The sequence below is a fragment of the Crotalus tigris genome, unplaced genomic scaffold (assembly GCF_016545835.1).
Source record: "Crotalus tigris isolate CLP2741 ecotype Arizona unplaced genomic scaffold, ASM1654583v1 scf7180000024437.13266115, whole genome shotgun sequence".
Classification (NCBI taxonomy): Eukaryota; Metazoa; Chordata; class Lepidosauria; order Squamata; family Viperidae; genus Crotalus; species Crotalus tigris.
Window position 1 is genome coordinate 1742173 of NW_024100606.1, and position 16300 is coordinate 1758472.

Genomic DNA, 16300 nt, shown 5'->3' on the forward strand with positions numbered 1-16300 from the left:
AGGATTATGTCCTTAGTTTAGTCTAGATTCTGAGAAAAAAAATGTTCACTGCTATTACTCTTGTCTATGAAAGCGGTGCGGGAGGGGAGGGTCATAGGGAAAATCATTAAAAGAATTAAGCTAAATGGTTAGTTTTTAATTACAGGGCTCTAGTATTTTATGTTATTTCCAAAGAAGCAGCAAAATTAACCACTCAGCTTTTCCAATTTATTTTTCTTATTCAATACTGCCACATTCTGGCCATGAGTGGTATTCGAAACCCTGACAGCAAAATAATAGTGGTTTTTCTTTCATTCCACAATACATCTTTTATTAACAATCAAATCCCATAAGCATTCTCTAATCTAAAAAAGCAATTATAATATAGCAAATTAAAACATAATTAGTAGAACTAGCAAAGCAATGCAAGTTTTTGCTAAATTAAGTAGATGATTTTGAAAAATATTTCACAAATTGATTTAAAAGATTGTCATATAACATTTATCATGCTATACCACATACAAAGCATAATCATAAAAACATCTATAGACCATTCACAGATACTGATAAAATCCTTTAAAGGAACTCTCTTATCAACATAAAATGTCAGGTCAGTGGCAGATCTATATTATCAGCCTTTTATACTAGGCATGGCATACTGCATATAATAAATCCAAAAGTAGAGAGAGAGAATTTCCTACATCCAATTGAAAACAATAAAATGAAGAAAATCCCTCATTTTTCATTCAGTTTCTATGGAATGACTTTCCCAGGGGTTATCAGTGATGTAGCTTTGGTCATCTGAAAAAGCAGAGAAAGGAATTGTCTATCCAAAATGTGATATAATAATTAAGGAGTTAGACCAAGACCTGAGAAACCTAGATTCCTCATTCAGCCAGGCAGATTCAGTGATTTAGGGCAATCATTGTATGCTGGGAAGACAAGATTAGAGATATATGCTACCTTGAGATAAAAAGTGAGATATGTACAGATTTTAAATATCATTGTTATGGATTCTAAGAGGCCCCCTCAGGATGAATACAATTCTACATGATCAATAGAGATGCTGAACAAGAACAATCAGCAGCATAACATACAATGGTCAGTATATATGTGAAGAAAAATATATTTAACAAATGCATTTTAATACCTACTTCCCAAAGTGTATTTGTCTTTGCCAACTTTCCTCCTAATGCATCTCTTTAATATGCACATTTTTAGATATTCTTAGTATATTTATTGGAAAAGAATACATTTCTAAAAGGCAGTTTAAAAATGAAATAAATATATTTAACCACCACTCACTTTACATATCAGCTCAAAGGAATATGACTAAAGTAGATTTACCTAAGAATGTGAGCCAACAAATGTATCTATCATTTGAACATGCCAATGGAAAGTAACTGGGTTCACAGTCTCATGATCTGGTTATAGGATCCTTGATTATTAAGTGGGTAACACCTCTCCTTATACTTCTGGCTTCTGAAAAACGTTTTTCCATGCTTCTTTTAAATGCTCAAAAAGTGTAATTTTCCTTTACATCTTAAGCATCTGATGAAGTTTGGTAGCTCCTAAAAGCTTATCCTCTTTAATGACATTTGTTAGTCAAAAAAGATAAACTAGACTTCTTCTACTACTAAGTCCATATAAATGGGGAGACAGACTAGTTAAAAATGGATGAATAACTTTTGTGATTTCTGGTTGGAATGGAAAATTATTTCTCATCATTAGACTTACCAATAAGAGTAAGAGAAGAACTCTCAGCCTTCTCAAATGCAACTTGACTATTTCCCACAACAAGACCTATTTCAATCTGAGCATGGAAACAAAATACACAAATAAAAGCCTTTAAAACATTTTCAATATTTCCCACTGAGATGCAGAAGGCAAGAAACAAATTGGCAAACAGCAGAATATAAAGTTATTTCAGTCCAACTTGCATTCTGCCTTCACACTATTTTCAGCAGCATGTGTCAAAGGAGGCTAATTCGTGATTATCTGCTCCCTGCTCAAACTATGAAAACAGGAAGAGGATCAGGCATCTAAGGTTCTAAAAGGGAAAACAGCTGCCAGCACAGAAGGTAAATGCAGAAAATACCATCACTCAAACCAGGAAATGACATTCAAACCAGGTGGGAATAGAATAGTTCTAATATAAGAACGAACATAATAAAGTAAACAAAATTTGCCATATTTATATATGACAAATTAAAACAGATTTAGTGAGGGAAAATGTTACTTTAAGACATTAGACACTCCCATAATATACATTTGGCACTTAGGATTTGATCTTGATTTCTAGAAGTTTTGCTGAACCAAATGCTGTTTCTTAAATTGTTTATTTTCTGTATTATTTCTTCAACTTCTCAAGGTTGGTTTGATTTTCATTGATTATGACATTCTCCTAGTCTAAGAACTAGGATTATGATAGTTTTGCATAGTTGACTTTATGAAAAATTAATGTAATTCACCGAATAATAAAAGTATAGTGCTTTTCCTCCCTTTAAAAATTAAAAAGCAAGTAATTACTTTATTTGGGGATGTGCCTTTTGTTTAGACTTCTGATGATTTAGGAGATATGGTAATGACATTCCTGAATCAGGAGGATCTAAAATCTGCAGTTCATTTTTAATCTTTTTTGGGGGAAGGGGTGTTTCTTAATATGCCAGCTTGTTTTGAAAGAAAATCAAATTCTCAAAGTCTGCAAGTTTTCTGCCAAATTTCAAGAGAGGTGGTCTTAGAGAATGCTAGGAATCCCTCAAGTTGCTACTTGCTCAAGCAAATGATATATTCCAATACCATTAATACAAGAATGGCCAAAATGCCTCCAAGAAATCCACAAAGAGTACCCTTTCCCAAATTCTGGGCCTTGATTTAAAAGTTCAGCTGCCAGTTTTCATGTCGTGATCTACTATTTTATGTCTTAAAACTGTATGCATATACAATTATGCAGCTTACCTTCTGTTTTTTACCTGTGGCAGAATCTCCTTTAAGAATACTAGGATCCATAGCTTCAATGTCCTTGACCAACAAGCCAAAAAGTTTGTCATTAAAGCTAAATACAAGCTGCAGGAGTAAAGAAAAATGCACATTAAGATAATATAACAGGACAGACAACTAAAGTTCCACATGCAAAATAGGGTGATATTGTTTATCCTAGATATCAGAAGGTACATGCTATGAAGATTAAGCCCTCTGATGATCTGCAAATTTAGAGCAAAAGTACAGATAGTCCTCGACTTAACAACAGTTCATTTAGTGACCATTCAAAGTTCAACAACACTGAAGAAAGTTACTTATGATCATTTTCACACCTACAAATGTTGCAGTATCCTCATAGTCATGTGAACAAAATTCAGATGCTTGGCAGCTGACTCATATTTATGATGGTTGCAGTGTCCTGGGATCATGTGATCCCCTTTTGTGATTTTTTTAAGTCAATGGGAAAGCCACATTCACATAATAACCATGCTATTAACTAAACAACTGCAGTGATTCATTTAACAACTATGGCACAAAAGGTCATTAAATGGGGCAAAATTCACTTAACAAGTATTTCACTTAGCAATAGAAATTTTGGGTTCAATTGTGGTCGTAAGTTAAAGTCAAAGTCAATTTACTTATGTAAATTGAACTATAGGTTACTGAAAATCACATCCCTCTTCATGTCTCATTTAATCATTATCAGCTTATATCTTATATCATATAGTCTATCTATTCCTCCATCTTTATTATTAGTTGTTATGGGTAGAGAGAAAAAAACACTGTTGATGATATTAGTCCAGAATTAAGAAAACATGTGAAGAAACACTCCAATCATTCTTCATGCTCATTGGGAACTTTGGTAGGACTGTAATCCCCCGAGTGCATCTGGAAGGCAGTATTTTTCACTTTCAAACCCAACATCAATTATACACTACTTACTTCTATTCTACATTACTTTGTATCTTGGGTACAAAGCCAGCTAAGTCACTTTCTCTCAGCCCTAGGAAGGAGGTAATGGCAAAATCTCCAGAAAGTTTTGTGTCTGAGAAACAGACACAATTGATTGGAAGAAAAAAAAAATCTATTATACATTCCTTGATATCTTACACCATGGATCAATGGAACTTTAATTCTCTTCCTCCAGCAGAAATAGTTTTAAAAACCTGTGAAAATGTAACTTTTTTATTTTCTATTGCAATTATTATGCTACCTAATGGTTACAATAAACATATAGCTTGTCTTATACCATCCCTATACTGGTCAGTCTAGCTTCTTATCATTTCTGCTCTGACAAATATGGCAGAAGATTCTAGCAAACAGAGGTCTTCTACAACAAATGTTTCAGAATACCATGGATTACTTGAGATATTCTGGTTGTATAAATAACTCATTATATCAACAACTTTTTAAGTGATGTCCTTAAAAATGTTGCCTACATCTAGGCATCAAAAGCCCCAAATCATCCCCAAACATTTGTAACCTGCAAAAAAAAAAAAAAATGCTTACAGATAGTCTTTTCTTATTTGCAATATAAAAGAAAGTGCAATTTATCATTCATAATTATTCACCTTTTGCTATCAAATATAAATACTACTGAGTGAGAAACACACAAATGTGCAAAACCATTGGAGCACAAACCTGCTGTCCAACTGTGAATGCTTGGTTATTGAATTGCTGGATGAACTCTGCTGCCATTTTGTCTGAGTCATAGGGATTTGAGTCAATATTTTTCTTTTGCAGGAAGTCTATCTCAATAGTCATAGTGCCAATACACTGCTTGGTCTTATCAAAGTTATACAAAGAAACTGTGAGAAAAGAAAAACATTTTTCAACCTTGATTCCTTTCAGAAGAACTCTGTGTCCAAAGAAAATAAAAAGCATAATTACTCATTTAATGAAAAACATGAATTGTTCATAATACAATGTACTTCTAATGTATCTGTTTATTTATTTGTTTTCTTGTTTATTGCTATTATACTTAGAAATGACTGGAGGGGGATACAAATTTTAATTCTAAAATAAATATATGAGCCAAAAATGTCTTTTTGAGAAGAAATACATTTTGTTATCATTTTGTGTGAATTTTAAGGACTCTGTAGGTACTATAATCTTTTTATCATTTTGAATTATTTATGATTGCTTAATTTCTTTTTTACTTAACAGCTTTCTAAATGCCAGCTTAAAAATCTGTTCAGGCATAATGCAAAAACAAATAGTATGAAAATCTAGATGGCTTCTACTTGGAAGAACAAACTCTTCCAAACAAACAAAAAAGATAGTAATTACTCTGGATTATGTTTTATTATTTATTTTTCAACACTGATAAAACTATTAACCCTGACATGAACAAGCTGAGAACTACAAAACATTATTTTAATAATTTCAGAGACAAAACTAATTGAGCTCATACACTAGATTTTATCCCTTTTTATTTTTACCTGTCCATATTTTTCTCACAAAACAATAAAGCTTCTTTTTAGTTAAGAAAAAGAGTATTTTTCATAAAAGACCATAATGCACATCTTTAAAGTAATGATTATCCACAAAACAGCCTATATCAAATTATGCTATTACATGATCACTGGTACGGGAACTCAGGGCTTGGAAATTAAGATGGGGGTTTTAGGTAAATAAACCAGAAGGTCTCCAGCATAACAATGTTAGGTAACTATCTTTTATTGTCTAAAGCAGGGGAAAATATTTTGGATTACATTTCTTATGATCCCTGACCACTTCTATGTTGGAGAAGTTAAACTCTAAAGCATTTGGAAAACATCAATTACTGATACCCATTACTGATGCAAAGGTATAAAATAATTATATCTAGAATCTAAATTATTGTTTTATTAAAACTAATTAATGTTACAAATTATGTTTAACAATAATCACATTTTTAAAAAATGGAGACCAAATCATGGAACCCACACATGATTCACAGAAATATAACTGACTTCCGGTTCCGGTTCGCGGCATCGCTAGTCGTGCAGAGAGACTTCTCTCCTCGCCGGCTAGTTTTCCCTCCGTCGGTGGATCCTTATATGGGTCCAAAGTCGCCCTGCAGGGTGCGACTTTCCATCGAGGAGGCTGCTGTCCGGCTGTGAGGAGCGGCGGCTCCTCCAGCTGTCTGGATGAATCTCCAAGGGCCAACAGAGAAGAAGATCGGCCAGTAAAATGGCCGACCGCCCTGCCGCTTCAGACGGTAAGTCAGAGAACATCTAAGCTGTGAGAGCCCCCATGGTGAGCCCGGTGAGAACTTTATTTTCAACTCTCTCTTTTCTATTTTTCTTTTTTTTTCTGAGACCTGTAAGAGCTTTTGAAATTATTTCCCTGGCTTGGAAAGGTGGCTTCTGCATTTTTTGGGAAGAAAGGTGTTTTGTAAACATAGAAATAGACTATATTTTACTTTTTTTTTTTCCTTTGGATACAAAAGAAAGAAAAAAGACGGAAAAGATCTTCTTTCTTCCCTCTTTGTATGAACTATATTATTATTATTGTTGTTGTTGTTGTTGTTATTTTCTTCTTGTATATTATTATACTTTAAAAGACAGAAAAAAGGAATGGATTGTTGGAAAAATCCTTATCTAATTCATTGAGGACATCTACTGGCAAAAGTTTGACACTACAAGTTTGGCTATTCTATTAAAGATTTTCAAAACACTTTGGAGGGAAAGATAAGATGTGCAGCTGTGGAAGCTGTGGAGGTGGATGTTGTTTATACTAAATATAGCCTCCACAAAAAGAAAATGAGATCTTCTTTTAAGCATTAGTATCTTAGTATTAGTAAATGGAGACTCAGCTACAATTGAACTATGCACTTATATTGGAAAAGATCTATGAGGCCTCTGCTGAAATATGTGCTACAATTAAAAACTGTACTTTAGAACCAAGATCTAGAGATTCTACTACATCTGTTCAAAGTGATCTCCAGGCTACAACTGATTATGGTATAAATCAAAATATACCAGAAGAGGAATCTCTAGAGATAGTAGAGGAACTTATTTTACTTGACAACCCCTTCTTCTGCAACTTAGAGAATCAGAAGAAGCAAAGACTAAGACTTCAAACTATAAAGCAACGATGTGGCAAGGAGAAGAGGAAAAGATGTTTATTGCAGAGGAAAGGATTTTTACTTTCTCAAAGAATTCTACAAGCAACAAAAATGGATTCACTGGTTGAAAGGGAAGCTTTGCTATGGAAGCCTGTGTGGCATAGAAGAAAACCTAGGATTAGATTGAAAAAGAAATTTAAAATTGTTTAATGGATTAAAAGGCAATGTTGGTTCCATAGATTGTTTTAAAGATAATGATTTAGACTTAGAAGTAAGAATCTACAATTATATTCATGTGTGTTTAATTTAGTTTGATGATTTTTTTTGTTTTATGGACATTTGTTCGGTATGGAAATATGAAAGTTAAATGTGGAGTGAAAAAAGAAACTTGGCTTTATAGAATGCACTTCTTGGAATAATAGATTGATTTAGAGGGAAATTATGTACTGAAAATGAAAAAATGTTGAGTTTCTTAGATTGGAATTTTGAAATGTTTAATTGATTAGGAGATTTTTGTGTATAATAATGTTTTGATATGGTATGATAATTAATTGGATGGAATTTGGTTTGTTTAATGATTGGAAATGAATTAAGTTAAAGATTATTACAAGCAACAAAAATGGATTTACAGGCGGAAAGGTTAAGGATAATGATTTAGACTTAGAAGTAAGAAAACTATAACTATATACACGTGTAATGTTTACTTAATTAAGAGATTTTTGTGTATAATAATATGATTTGATAAGATATGATAATTAATTGAATGAAATTTGAAGTTGGTGTAATGAATTGAAATGAAGCAAGGTTTAATATTATCTAGTTACTATTGGAAGAAGGAATAAATAAGATTGGTGATAAAAAGAGGGATGAGAGAGATTAAGAGTTTGAATATATTTGGAAGAAATATTTGAAGTGATAATATGTTGAGGTAAAACATTATCTGATTATGGTAATTGAAACTGATAAAGTTTTAAAAACAGGTTTAGTAGTAATAGAAACTTATGATAGAAATGAAATATATTAAATTTATTATGTTATTTGAGGGAAATAGAGAGATGACAGCGAATGTATTAAGTTGAGCTGTTTTTGTGTGATTTTATGTTGGAATCTTTGTTTACACAAACACCACGGTGTGTCTTAAATACTTTTTGTTAAAATTATAAAACCAATAAAATATATTTTTTTAAAAAAAGAAATATAACCAAATACTTCTTTACATGGCCCATTGTTTCCTACCATCTACAATACCAGTAGATAAATTAGTTGAAAAATACAATAACTTTTTCATTTCTGGTTAAACACCATCTGATTTTCATTTCTAAACAAAAAGAGTCTATCACTAGGACTACTGTGTCACAAAATATTTTTAATGTGGAATTATAAAATGTGTTGAACAAAATGGTCAAATCTGCCCTGAGAGTCATTGTCAGACAATAAGCATAATGATAATCAAAATACCCTTCTATAATGCATCATGGACTGTTGTTTTCTTGAAACCAAACATCTAATTTACACATAAACTTCATGTAAAGCAATTGGCTATTGTTTGGTTAACAATTTTATTTTAAAATATAACTTCAAATGCAATTAATAAAAAAGCACTTTTTTAATATTTATTTTTACTGAGGTTGACTCAGCTTTCCATTTTTCCGACACTGGTAAAATGTGTACCCAGATTGTTGGGGAGATAGCTGATTTTATAAACAAGAGTGTACTGTAAAGCACTATAGAGAAGGGCTATTGCTATTTTAAAAAGATTTATAAGCTGTATAAAACTGAATAGGAAGTTTCAAGGTAACTTTTAATTAGTACCACATGTAAAAATAAACACATTGAATTTAACTATTAAAAATCAATAATTAACCAAGGCAATCAAAATGACAAAGAACATCAAATAGAACAATTATTATGTTCTTCTAAATGATTTGGCATAGTCTAATATATCAGACAAAATCTAATATTTTAAAGTCTTAGATTACAAAAACTCAAACTCGATGTAGAAGTCCACATGCAGAATTTCAATTCACAAAGTGTTTTCCAATTTAAACTTAATTCTGTATCAAGTTTATTTTTTAACTTCAATCTATATTTTTTTTATGAAAGGAATTATATATAATTTCTAGTAAAACACATAGAACACCCTGGCAAATTACATTTCCTCTAAGGTGTGCATGCTATTCATAAAACAGATACATGTTTATAAAGTTGATCACAAACAAAAATAATTATAAATAGTAGTAATATATTCAGTCATTATAAAATTCTAAGCTTGGAACTCACTGGGAATCCTGAACAAGATCACTGCTTCTGTTGAACTGCTGCAACAAGGATTGCCTGGCCTTGGCCCTGATACAGACTGAGCCCCCAGAAGACCAACAGAAACTCCTGCCCAGTGCTGTGGTGACACCAAGTGACTCTCATTGCAGCAGTTAAGCCAAGGCTGCGAGTTTGTGCCTTTTGCCTTGGCAGCAGGTAGGTAGTAGTTTCCCAACTTTTCTGTTATAGCAAATGTGCTCCCGAACCCAGACATACATATGTTCCCCTGCATACAAAGAAGTACCTCTCTCTAAAAAAAGATATACATGTGGTGCTCGACTTACAACAGTTTGTTTGTTTAGTTACTGTTTGAAGTTACAAAAGCACTGAAAAAAACATATGGCCATTTTTCACACGAGCAATGCAGCATCCCCATGGTCACATGATCAAAATTCAGGCAGTTGGCAACTAACTCACATTTAGGATGGTTGGTGTCATGTGATCAACTATTGTGACCTTCTGACAAGCGAAATCAATGGGGAGGCCTCATTCACGTAACAACCATGTTATTAACTTAACAACTACAGTGATTTACTTAATATCTGTGGCAAAAAAAGATCATAAAATGAGACAAAACTCACTTAATAACTGTCTCACATAGCAACCGAAATTTTGGACTCAGTCGTGATCATAAATCAAGGACTACCTGTTAATTGATTTCTCTTCTCCTTTCAAAAAAGCTTAACATCTATTGAGTTTTGGCCCTGACTGTTGTTAATTTTATAAAAAATATTCAATTTTTAAATTAATAATGAAGTTTAAGTTAATTGTGTTTTAGAAGGCTGCAGTGAAAGATTGGATGAATTTGCCTGAGGGATTTTGGGAGTTCTAATTCTACCGTCACAGGGTTTATGATTCTGGCAATGGGGAATGGTCCTACATATTTGAGTCCCAGTTTCTTTGAGGATTGTAAGGATTTTAGGTATTTGGTGGATGGGTAAACCTTCTCTCCCACACTAAAAGGTTTGGGCTCAACTCTCTTTTTATCTGCTTGCTTTTTATATGCTTGCCTAGCCTCATCTAAGGCTTTTCTGATGACTGGCCAGGTATTCTTTAGTTGCACAATCTACTCCTTTAATGAAGGGATTGTTGGGTCTGTTGAGGGGAGTTCAGGCATTGGGTTGAAACTCTGTTCGGTGGCTACTTGGAAAGATGTGTAGCCCGTGCTGGAATGGATAGTGTTGTTGTAAGCAACTTCTGCGAATGGAAGTAGGTCAGTCCAGTTGTCCTGCTGGTAATTAATAAAGCTTCTTAAATACTGTTCAAGTACTGAGTTCAAACGTTCAGTGCCACCATTCGTTTGAGAATGATGAGTAGATGGCAGTTCCTGGGTGGTTCCTAACAGGCTTAGGAACGCTTTCCAGAACTCCAATGTGAATTATACCCCTCTATTGGATATGATGCATTGAGAGGCTCCATGAAGTCAATATGTGTGTCGAACAAACAGTTTTGCAAGTGTCTTTGCATTAGGAATTTTTGTGCAGGGAATAAAATATACTTGTTTTGAGAATAAGTCCGTTATGACCCAAATGACTGTGTTGCCGCTACTCTCAGGTAATTCCACAATAAAATCTATGGTGATCTCCTTCCAGGGTGCTGAGAGGGTTGCTACAAGGAAAGACACTTGCAGTCTTTCTGCGTAGATCGGGCAGCTGGCCACATAGCTTTCAATGTCTTTCTTGATCGAAGGCCACCAGAATTGCCTTTTAACTAAGTGCAATGTTTTTACAAACCCAAAATGGCCTGCAAATTTTGAGTCATGGCACAGTTGCATGAATTTTAATCTCTGACTTTGTACAATTTTCCTCCCACTCATGGTAGTCCATCAGTGATGGTGTATATGTTTTTATGGCTCAGAAGCCATTCGTTGGTTTCTAGAACCTTTTTGAATTTGATGCCTGCTTCACTTGTTAAAGGTTTTTAGAGTTTGGTTGTGCTCATGTAGTGACCTGTGCTACCAGCTGTTTTTCTGGCATCAGGGGCTTTGATACATTATTTCAAATACTGTTATATTGTGGCATTCAGGACAATGTGTCGGCTAGAATGTTCCCCGCCCAAGATGTTTGAAAGTGAAGTTAAATCAGTGGAAATGCTGTGACCACCTCGCTGGCTTGGGAGTTAATTTCCGGGGTGTTTTAAGTGCTTCCAGATTCCTGTGGTCGGTTCACACCTGGAAAGGTATTTTGTTCCCCTCTAGGAAGTGCCACCAAATGAGGAGAGCCCATCACACTGCATATGCCTCTTTTTCCCAAACCGCCCACCTCTGTTCTGACTTCATGAGTTTCCTGGATATGCATGCACAGGGCTGTAATGTCCCCTCTTCATTTTCTTGCAAGAGTACAGCCCCTACAGCCACATCGCTGGCATCTGCCTGAATCACAAAAGATTTATCGGGATGTCTTAGTACTAGTTCTACGGAAAAAAGGTTTTTAAGTCTCTCAAATGCAGCTTGGCATTCCAATGTCTATTTTAACGGTTAGCTCGGCTTGAGCTTTCCTTTCTTTTTGGTTTTTAGTAAATTTGTAATTGGCAATGCTATTTGGGCAAAGGAAGGAATGAACTGCTGATAGAAGTTGGCGAAACCAAGGAAACTTTCCAATTGCTTCCTAGTGCAAGCCGGAGCCCATTCTAATATGGCTCTGACCTTCTCAGGGTCCATTTCTATGCCATTTGGTGATATGCAATATCCTAGATAGTCAATTTTATCTTTATGGAACTTGAATTTGGACAGTTTGGCATAAAGATGTGCCACCCATAGTTTGTTTAGTACTGCTCTGACCAATTTGACATGTTCGTCCATAGTCTCAGTGAATATAAGGATGTCATCAAGGTAAACGAGTAACCCTTGGTACAGGTGTTCCCTTAATACATCACTTATCAATTGCATAAACACTGCGGGTGCTCCTTGTAAACCAAAGGGAGAACCTGAAATTGGTAACACCCTAAGGGGCAATTGAATGCTGCCTTCCATTCGTCCCCCTCCTTTATTCTGATTCAGTAGTAAGCTTCCCTTAAGTCCAGCTTTGTGAAAATCTTCCCTTTCGATAGGTGGGACAGCATGTCTTTTATTAGGGGGAGAGGGTACAGATTGCTTTCGCTTATTGCGTTTAAAGCTCTATAGTCTACGCAAAGGTGAAGAGTCCCATCCCTTTTCTCTTGGAACAGTACAAGGGAGGCTGTTTTGCCAGCTGGATAAAACCCCTTTCTAAATTTTTATCTATGAACTTCTGCATTTCCTCCAATTCTTGCGGGCTCATGGAGTACAATCTAGGTTTGGAGAGTTTCACGCCTGGTTGGATTTCTATTGTGCAGTTTGTGGGCCGGTAAAACGGCAGTTCATCGAACTTCTCCTCACTGAACATGTCAGCCAGGTTCCTATACTCCTCCAGTATTTTGGGTAGTTCCTTCCCCCCCCCATTGCGGCTTTCTTGATTGGGGGCTGAGCTGGTGTTTTGGTTGATTCTCCTTTCGGGAATCTGAGTTCCACCGTTCTCCAGTCCACCCAAGGGTTCCACTTAGTCAGCCACGCCATGCCCAGAATTATGGGGCATTCCATGCCAGGGGTTACCACAAATGTTATAATCTCTATGTGATCCCCTAGGGTGAGTTGAACTGGTAGTGTTGCACCCCCATGTTATGGACTCATCTAATTGACCGAAAGAAATCGATTTCTTCAGCCTCCTCACCGGAATTCCTAAGTTCCCCACTAACGTTGGGCTTATGAAGCAGTGGGTGCAACCAGAATCAATCAATGCCCTGACTTCTACTGCCTCAGGCATGCCAGTGGCTAACAGTTTTACTGTCTGGGTGAGAGGTGCAATGGGTCCACTTATCAGGGGTTCGGAGTTGTCGTTGGATGAGTTGGACGTTCTTCCCATGTTGATCGGAGTTCCCTTTCCTCGTGGAGCAGAGACAGGGAACTCGATGACCTCAGTGCCTTTCATGGCTGTCTCCTTCAGCTTTGCTGGTGTCTTCCCAGATTTTCCAGGTAGAACCATTGCTGGTCAGGTTTTCTGGTACGGGTGCGTGAGCAGCATTCAGCGGCACGGTGCCCTTTCTTCCCGCATTTGAAGCATCCTGAGGTCCTTAGTGGTGGATGGTTGTTTTGCAGACTTGCAGGGGGACTCCGATGGAGACTTCCCCCACGATCTCCCCCCTCGCTGTTGTCTCTTTGCCAGGTCAATTTTTACTTCTTCAGCTAGGACGTATCATTCTTGCAACCAATGAGGGTTCCCCCGAGGGAGGCAGGCATGGTAGAGGTTGTAGTTTAATCCATCCTTGAAATGGCTGAGCAGAATATCTTCTGGCCAATTCAGCTTGCTGGTCAGAGCTCGAAACTCCTGGATATATTCTGCCACTGGCCGTTGACCCTGTTTCACCGTCTTTATTCGCTCACGCGCTATCCGGTCAGCTAAGGGGTCTTTGAAGCGATGCCTGAGGGAAGCCATGAATTGATTAAAATTTAGCAGCTCCACTGTATCTGCATCATGGAGATCTATGGCCCAATCTGCTACGATGCCATCCAGGGCTGATTGTACGATGCGGATCCTGGCCCGGTTGCTTGGGATATCATGGTCATATTCCTCCATGTAATTTAGCACCTGAGTCAAGAAGGTACCTTGGCTCCCTGTGGTATTTCACATCCAGGAGTGGGAACTTCTGGATGGATTGGTGTCTTTTCTTCCACTTGTGCCATCTCCTTTCTCTGTCTGCAGTAGCTGCTCATTGAGCGGTGGTTGCAGCATCGGCGACCACTGAGGTCTCCGTTTTGCCTTCAGAGGGGTCTGGAACCTCAGGTTCAGTTTCCCCTTCGTTAGCCCTCTCGGTGGAGTCGAGAGCTATTTTCATCATGCCGATTTTCATACCTTCCTGCCTGGTTAATGACTGCCCATCTGAGCATCATCTTCCTGCCCTTCTTGTCCCAATCCTCCTTCTTTCCAATGCCCATCGACCACCTGGGCTTGTGGCTGCGTTCTGTGACTTCCTCTTCCAAGGAGCTCAAGGATCTGGAGCTGGAGCATTTCCAGGGGTCTGCTCAGCGGGAGGCTTCCCCCACCCCCATTGCAGGATCCTCTCTCAATTCTGTTGTCTGACATACTTTGCCAACTCCCCCAGTAAGGGTTTTCCTTCCGGGCTGTTTCTGCAGATCTTGTCTGATGTCATGGCCCACTTCAAAACCTCATCCTAAGAAAGCAGAACTCGTGGAAGCAGTTTCTTCCAAAAGGAACTTTTATTGGGAGAAGCTGATGGTAGGTATAGTAGACAGGATCTGAGGGTTTCCCGCTCAGATCAATAGGTTAAAGGAGCCCCAAGCAAACCCCACCTCAATTGTTCATCCAATCAGTTCAAATGGGCCAATCCCCAGGTGTTAAGTCCGTTGTGGGAAAAAACTGATAACGCCAGTCTTTCTCAGGCTCATAATGGTATTTGTTGAGTCTTTGCACCTTCCCTTCCAAAACAGGAGATAAGCCAGATGCCTGGAGGTGCATTCTTTTCTCCCCCCCATTCGAGCTGACATCAAGGGGAAGACAGTTCAAAGAGTATATATGCAGAGACAGTGAAAGAGTTACATTGTAGCGCTAGAGAAAACAAAGAGACAGCCCACAGCGGTTTCTCCCCCTCCCTTCCAGGAGCATGGCAGAACCCATCTAATAGAAAGAATAGAATTAGAAAGAGCACCTTAATGAAATATGGGTTCTGACACCAAGTGTGAAAAAATATCCAGAAGTCAGTCTTTGCTTTTTTGAAGGGGGCAATATGCTGACATTTGTAGACTGTTCAGAAAATCCAAGTAAGTTGAGGACTGTCTGTACAAACATACCAATTTTAAAATATCTATAGCAATTTTCTCTGAACATAATATTCACATTAAATTTTATATTTATCTCCCTGTCGTATTATATTATGGTATATAAATCATGGACTTATTCTATTTCTGAGTTATAAGTACAAATTACAAATAAGCCTCAACAGATGTTCTGACTTTTGTGTTACATTTTTTAAAAATTCAGTCAAATATATGTGTTCCTACTTTTTTGTGTTATTCCAGTTATTTTAAAATTCTGAACCGTTAAGGCATTTCTGACCATTGCCTCAAAATTTTTCATCTTTATCAAATCTTGCAGTCAATATGAATTATTTCTCCACTGATCACTTTTTGCATTTTGTAAATATTTAATATTGAAGTAAAAGGTATTAAGGCCAGAGTAAATATCTATATTAATTATATATTGTTACATGCTATTTTTAGTGACTGAGTAATCTCTTATAAAGTAACACATACATTTGCATGCAATCAAAAATAGTTATATAAACATCCTCTATAGCAAAATGAACCAGTAGCTATGTGTCTGATTTGAATGTCTCTGGATGAATAATAGATGCTTTAGTACCCCAGTACTGCTTGCCTATTAATTCACTCCAGCGGCTGAACCTAGCTTTCTCAAGGAACTTTAACTCCCCTGTTTGGACAAAAAATATGGCCGCTGCTGCCAGGAGACTACTGCGCATGTGTTAACAAGGCTGCCTATGCCACGTGCGGTTGTAACAAAGAGCTGCGCGTGCTTCCAGCTGTGCAGACAATGGCGCCTCGTTTAAAAAATCCTGAGCAGCCTGGAGTGAAAAGACTGCTCCTTCGCACGCCAGCTGTTTCCCTTAATCAATCTCCCTCCCAGCATGCGTCCCCTTTGTCCTCCACTTCCCTTGCTAACTGCCTGCCTTTCTGTCTTTTTTTTTTGTTTGTTTGTTTGTTTGTTTTAAACGCGAGGGGTTGCCCGAGCCTCCCCGTTTGTTTAAGGCGGCTGCCGGCTGCTGGAAGGTGGCTGGGGTTTTTGGGTTAGGGAGGGGAATTAGGGATTTCCCCCTTTTAAGTGGGGGTGGTTTCCCCTGTAGGAATCTGACTTCCTGAGTCTTACAATTTATCAAGGAAATTTTTGAGTGATCAATTAAATTGAATTAAATTATCTCTAATTA

General features: G+C 37.0%; 1 protein-coding gene across 4 annotated transcripts in view; it reads right to left on the reverse strand.

The window, feature by feature from the left end:
• Positions 1-16300, reverse strand: part of NSF (N-ethylmaleimide sensitive factor, vesicle fusing ATPase) — an 89655-nt gene that overhangs the window by 49145 nt on the left and 24210 nt on the right. For all 4 annotated transcript variants that reach the window (XR_005555208.1, XM_039331704.1, XM_039331705.1 and 1 more), the window contains 3 exons: positions 4603-4769; positions 2938-3045; positions 1717-1792 (listed from right to left, as the gene is read on the reverse strand). Coding sequence is in view for 3 of the 4 variants with exons in the window: in XM_039331704.1 (XP_039187638.1) it covers positions 1717-1792; positions 2938-3045; positions 4603-4769 (351 nt within the window). In the remaining variant the exon portion in view is untranslated. The remainder of the gene's footprint in view (positions 1-1716; positions 1793-2937; positions 3046-4602; positions 4770-16300) is intronic.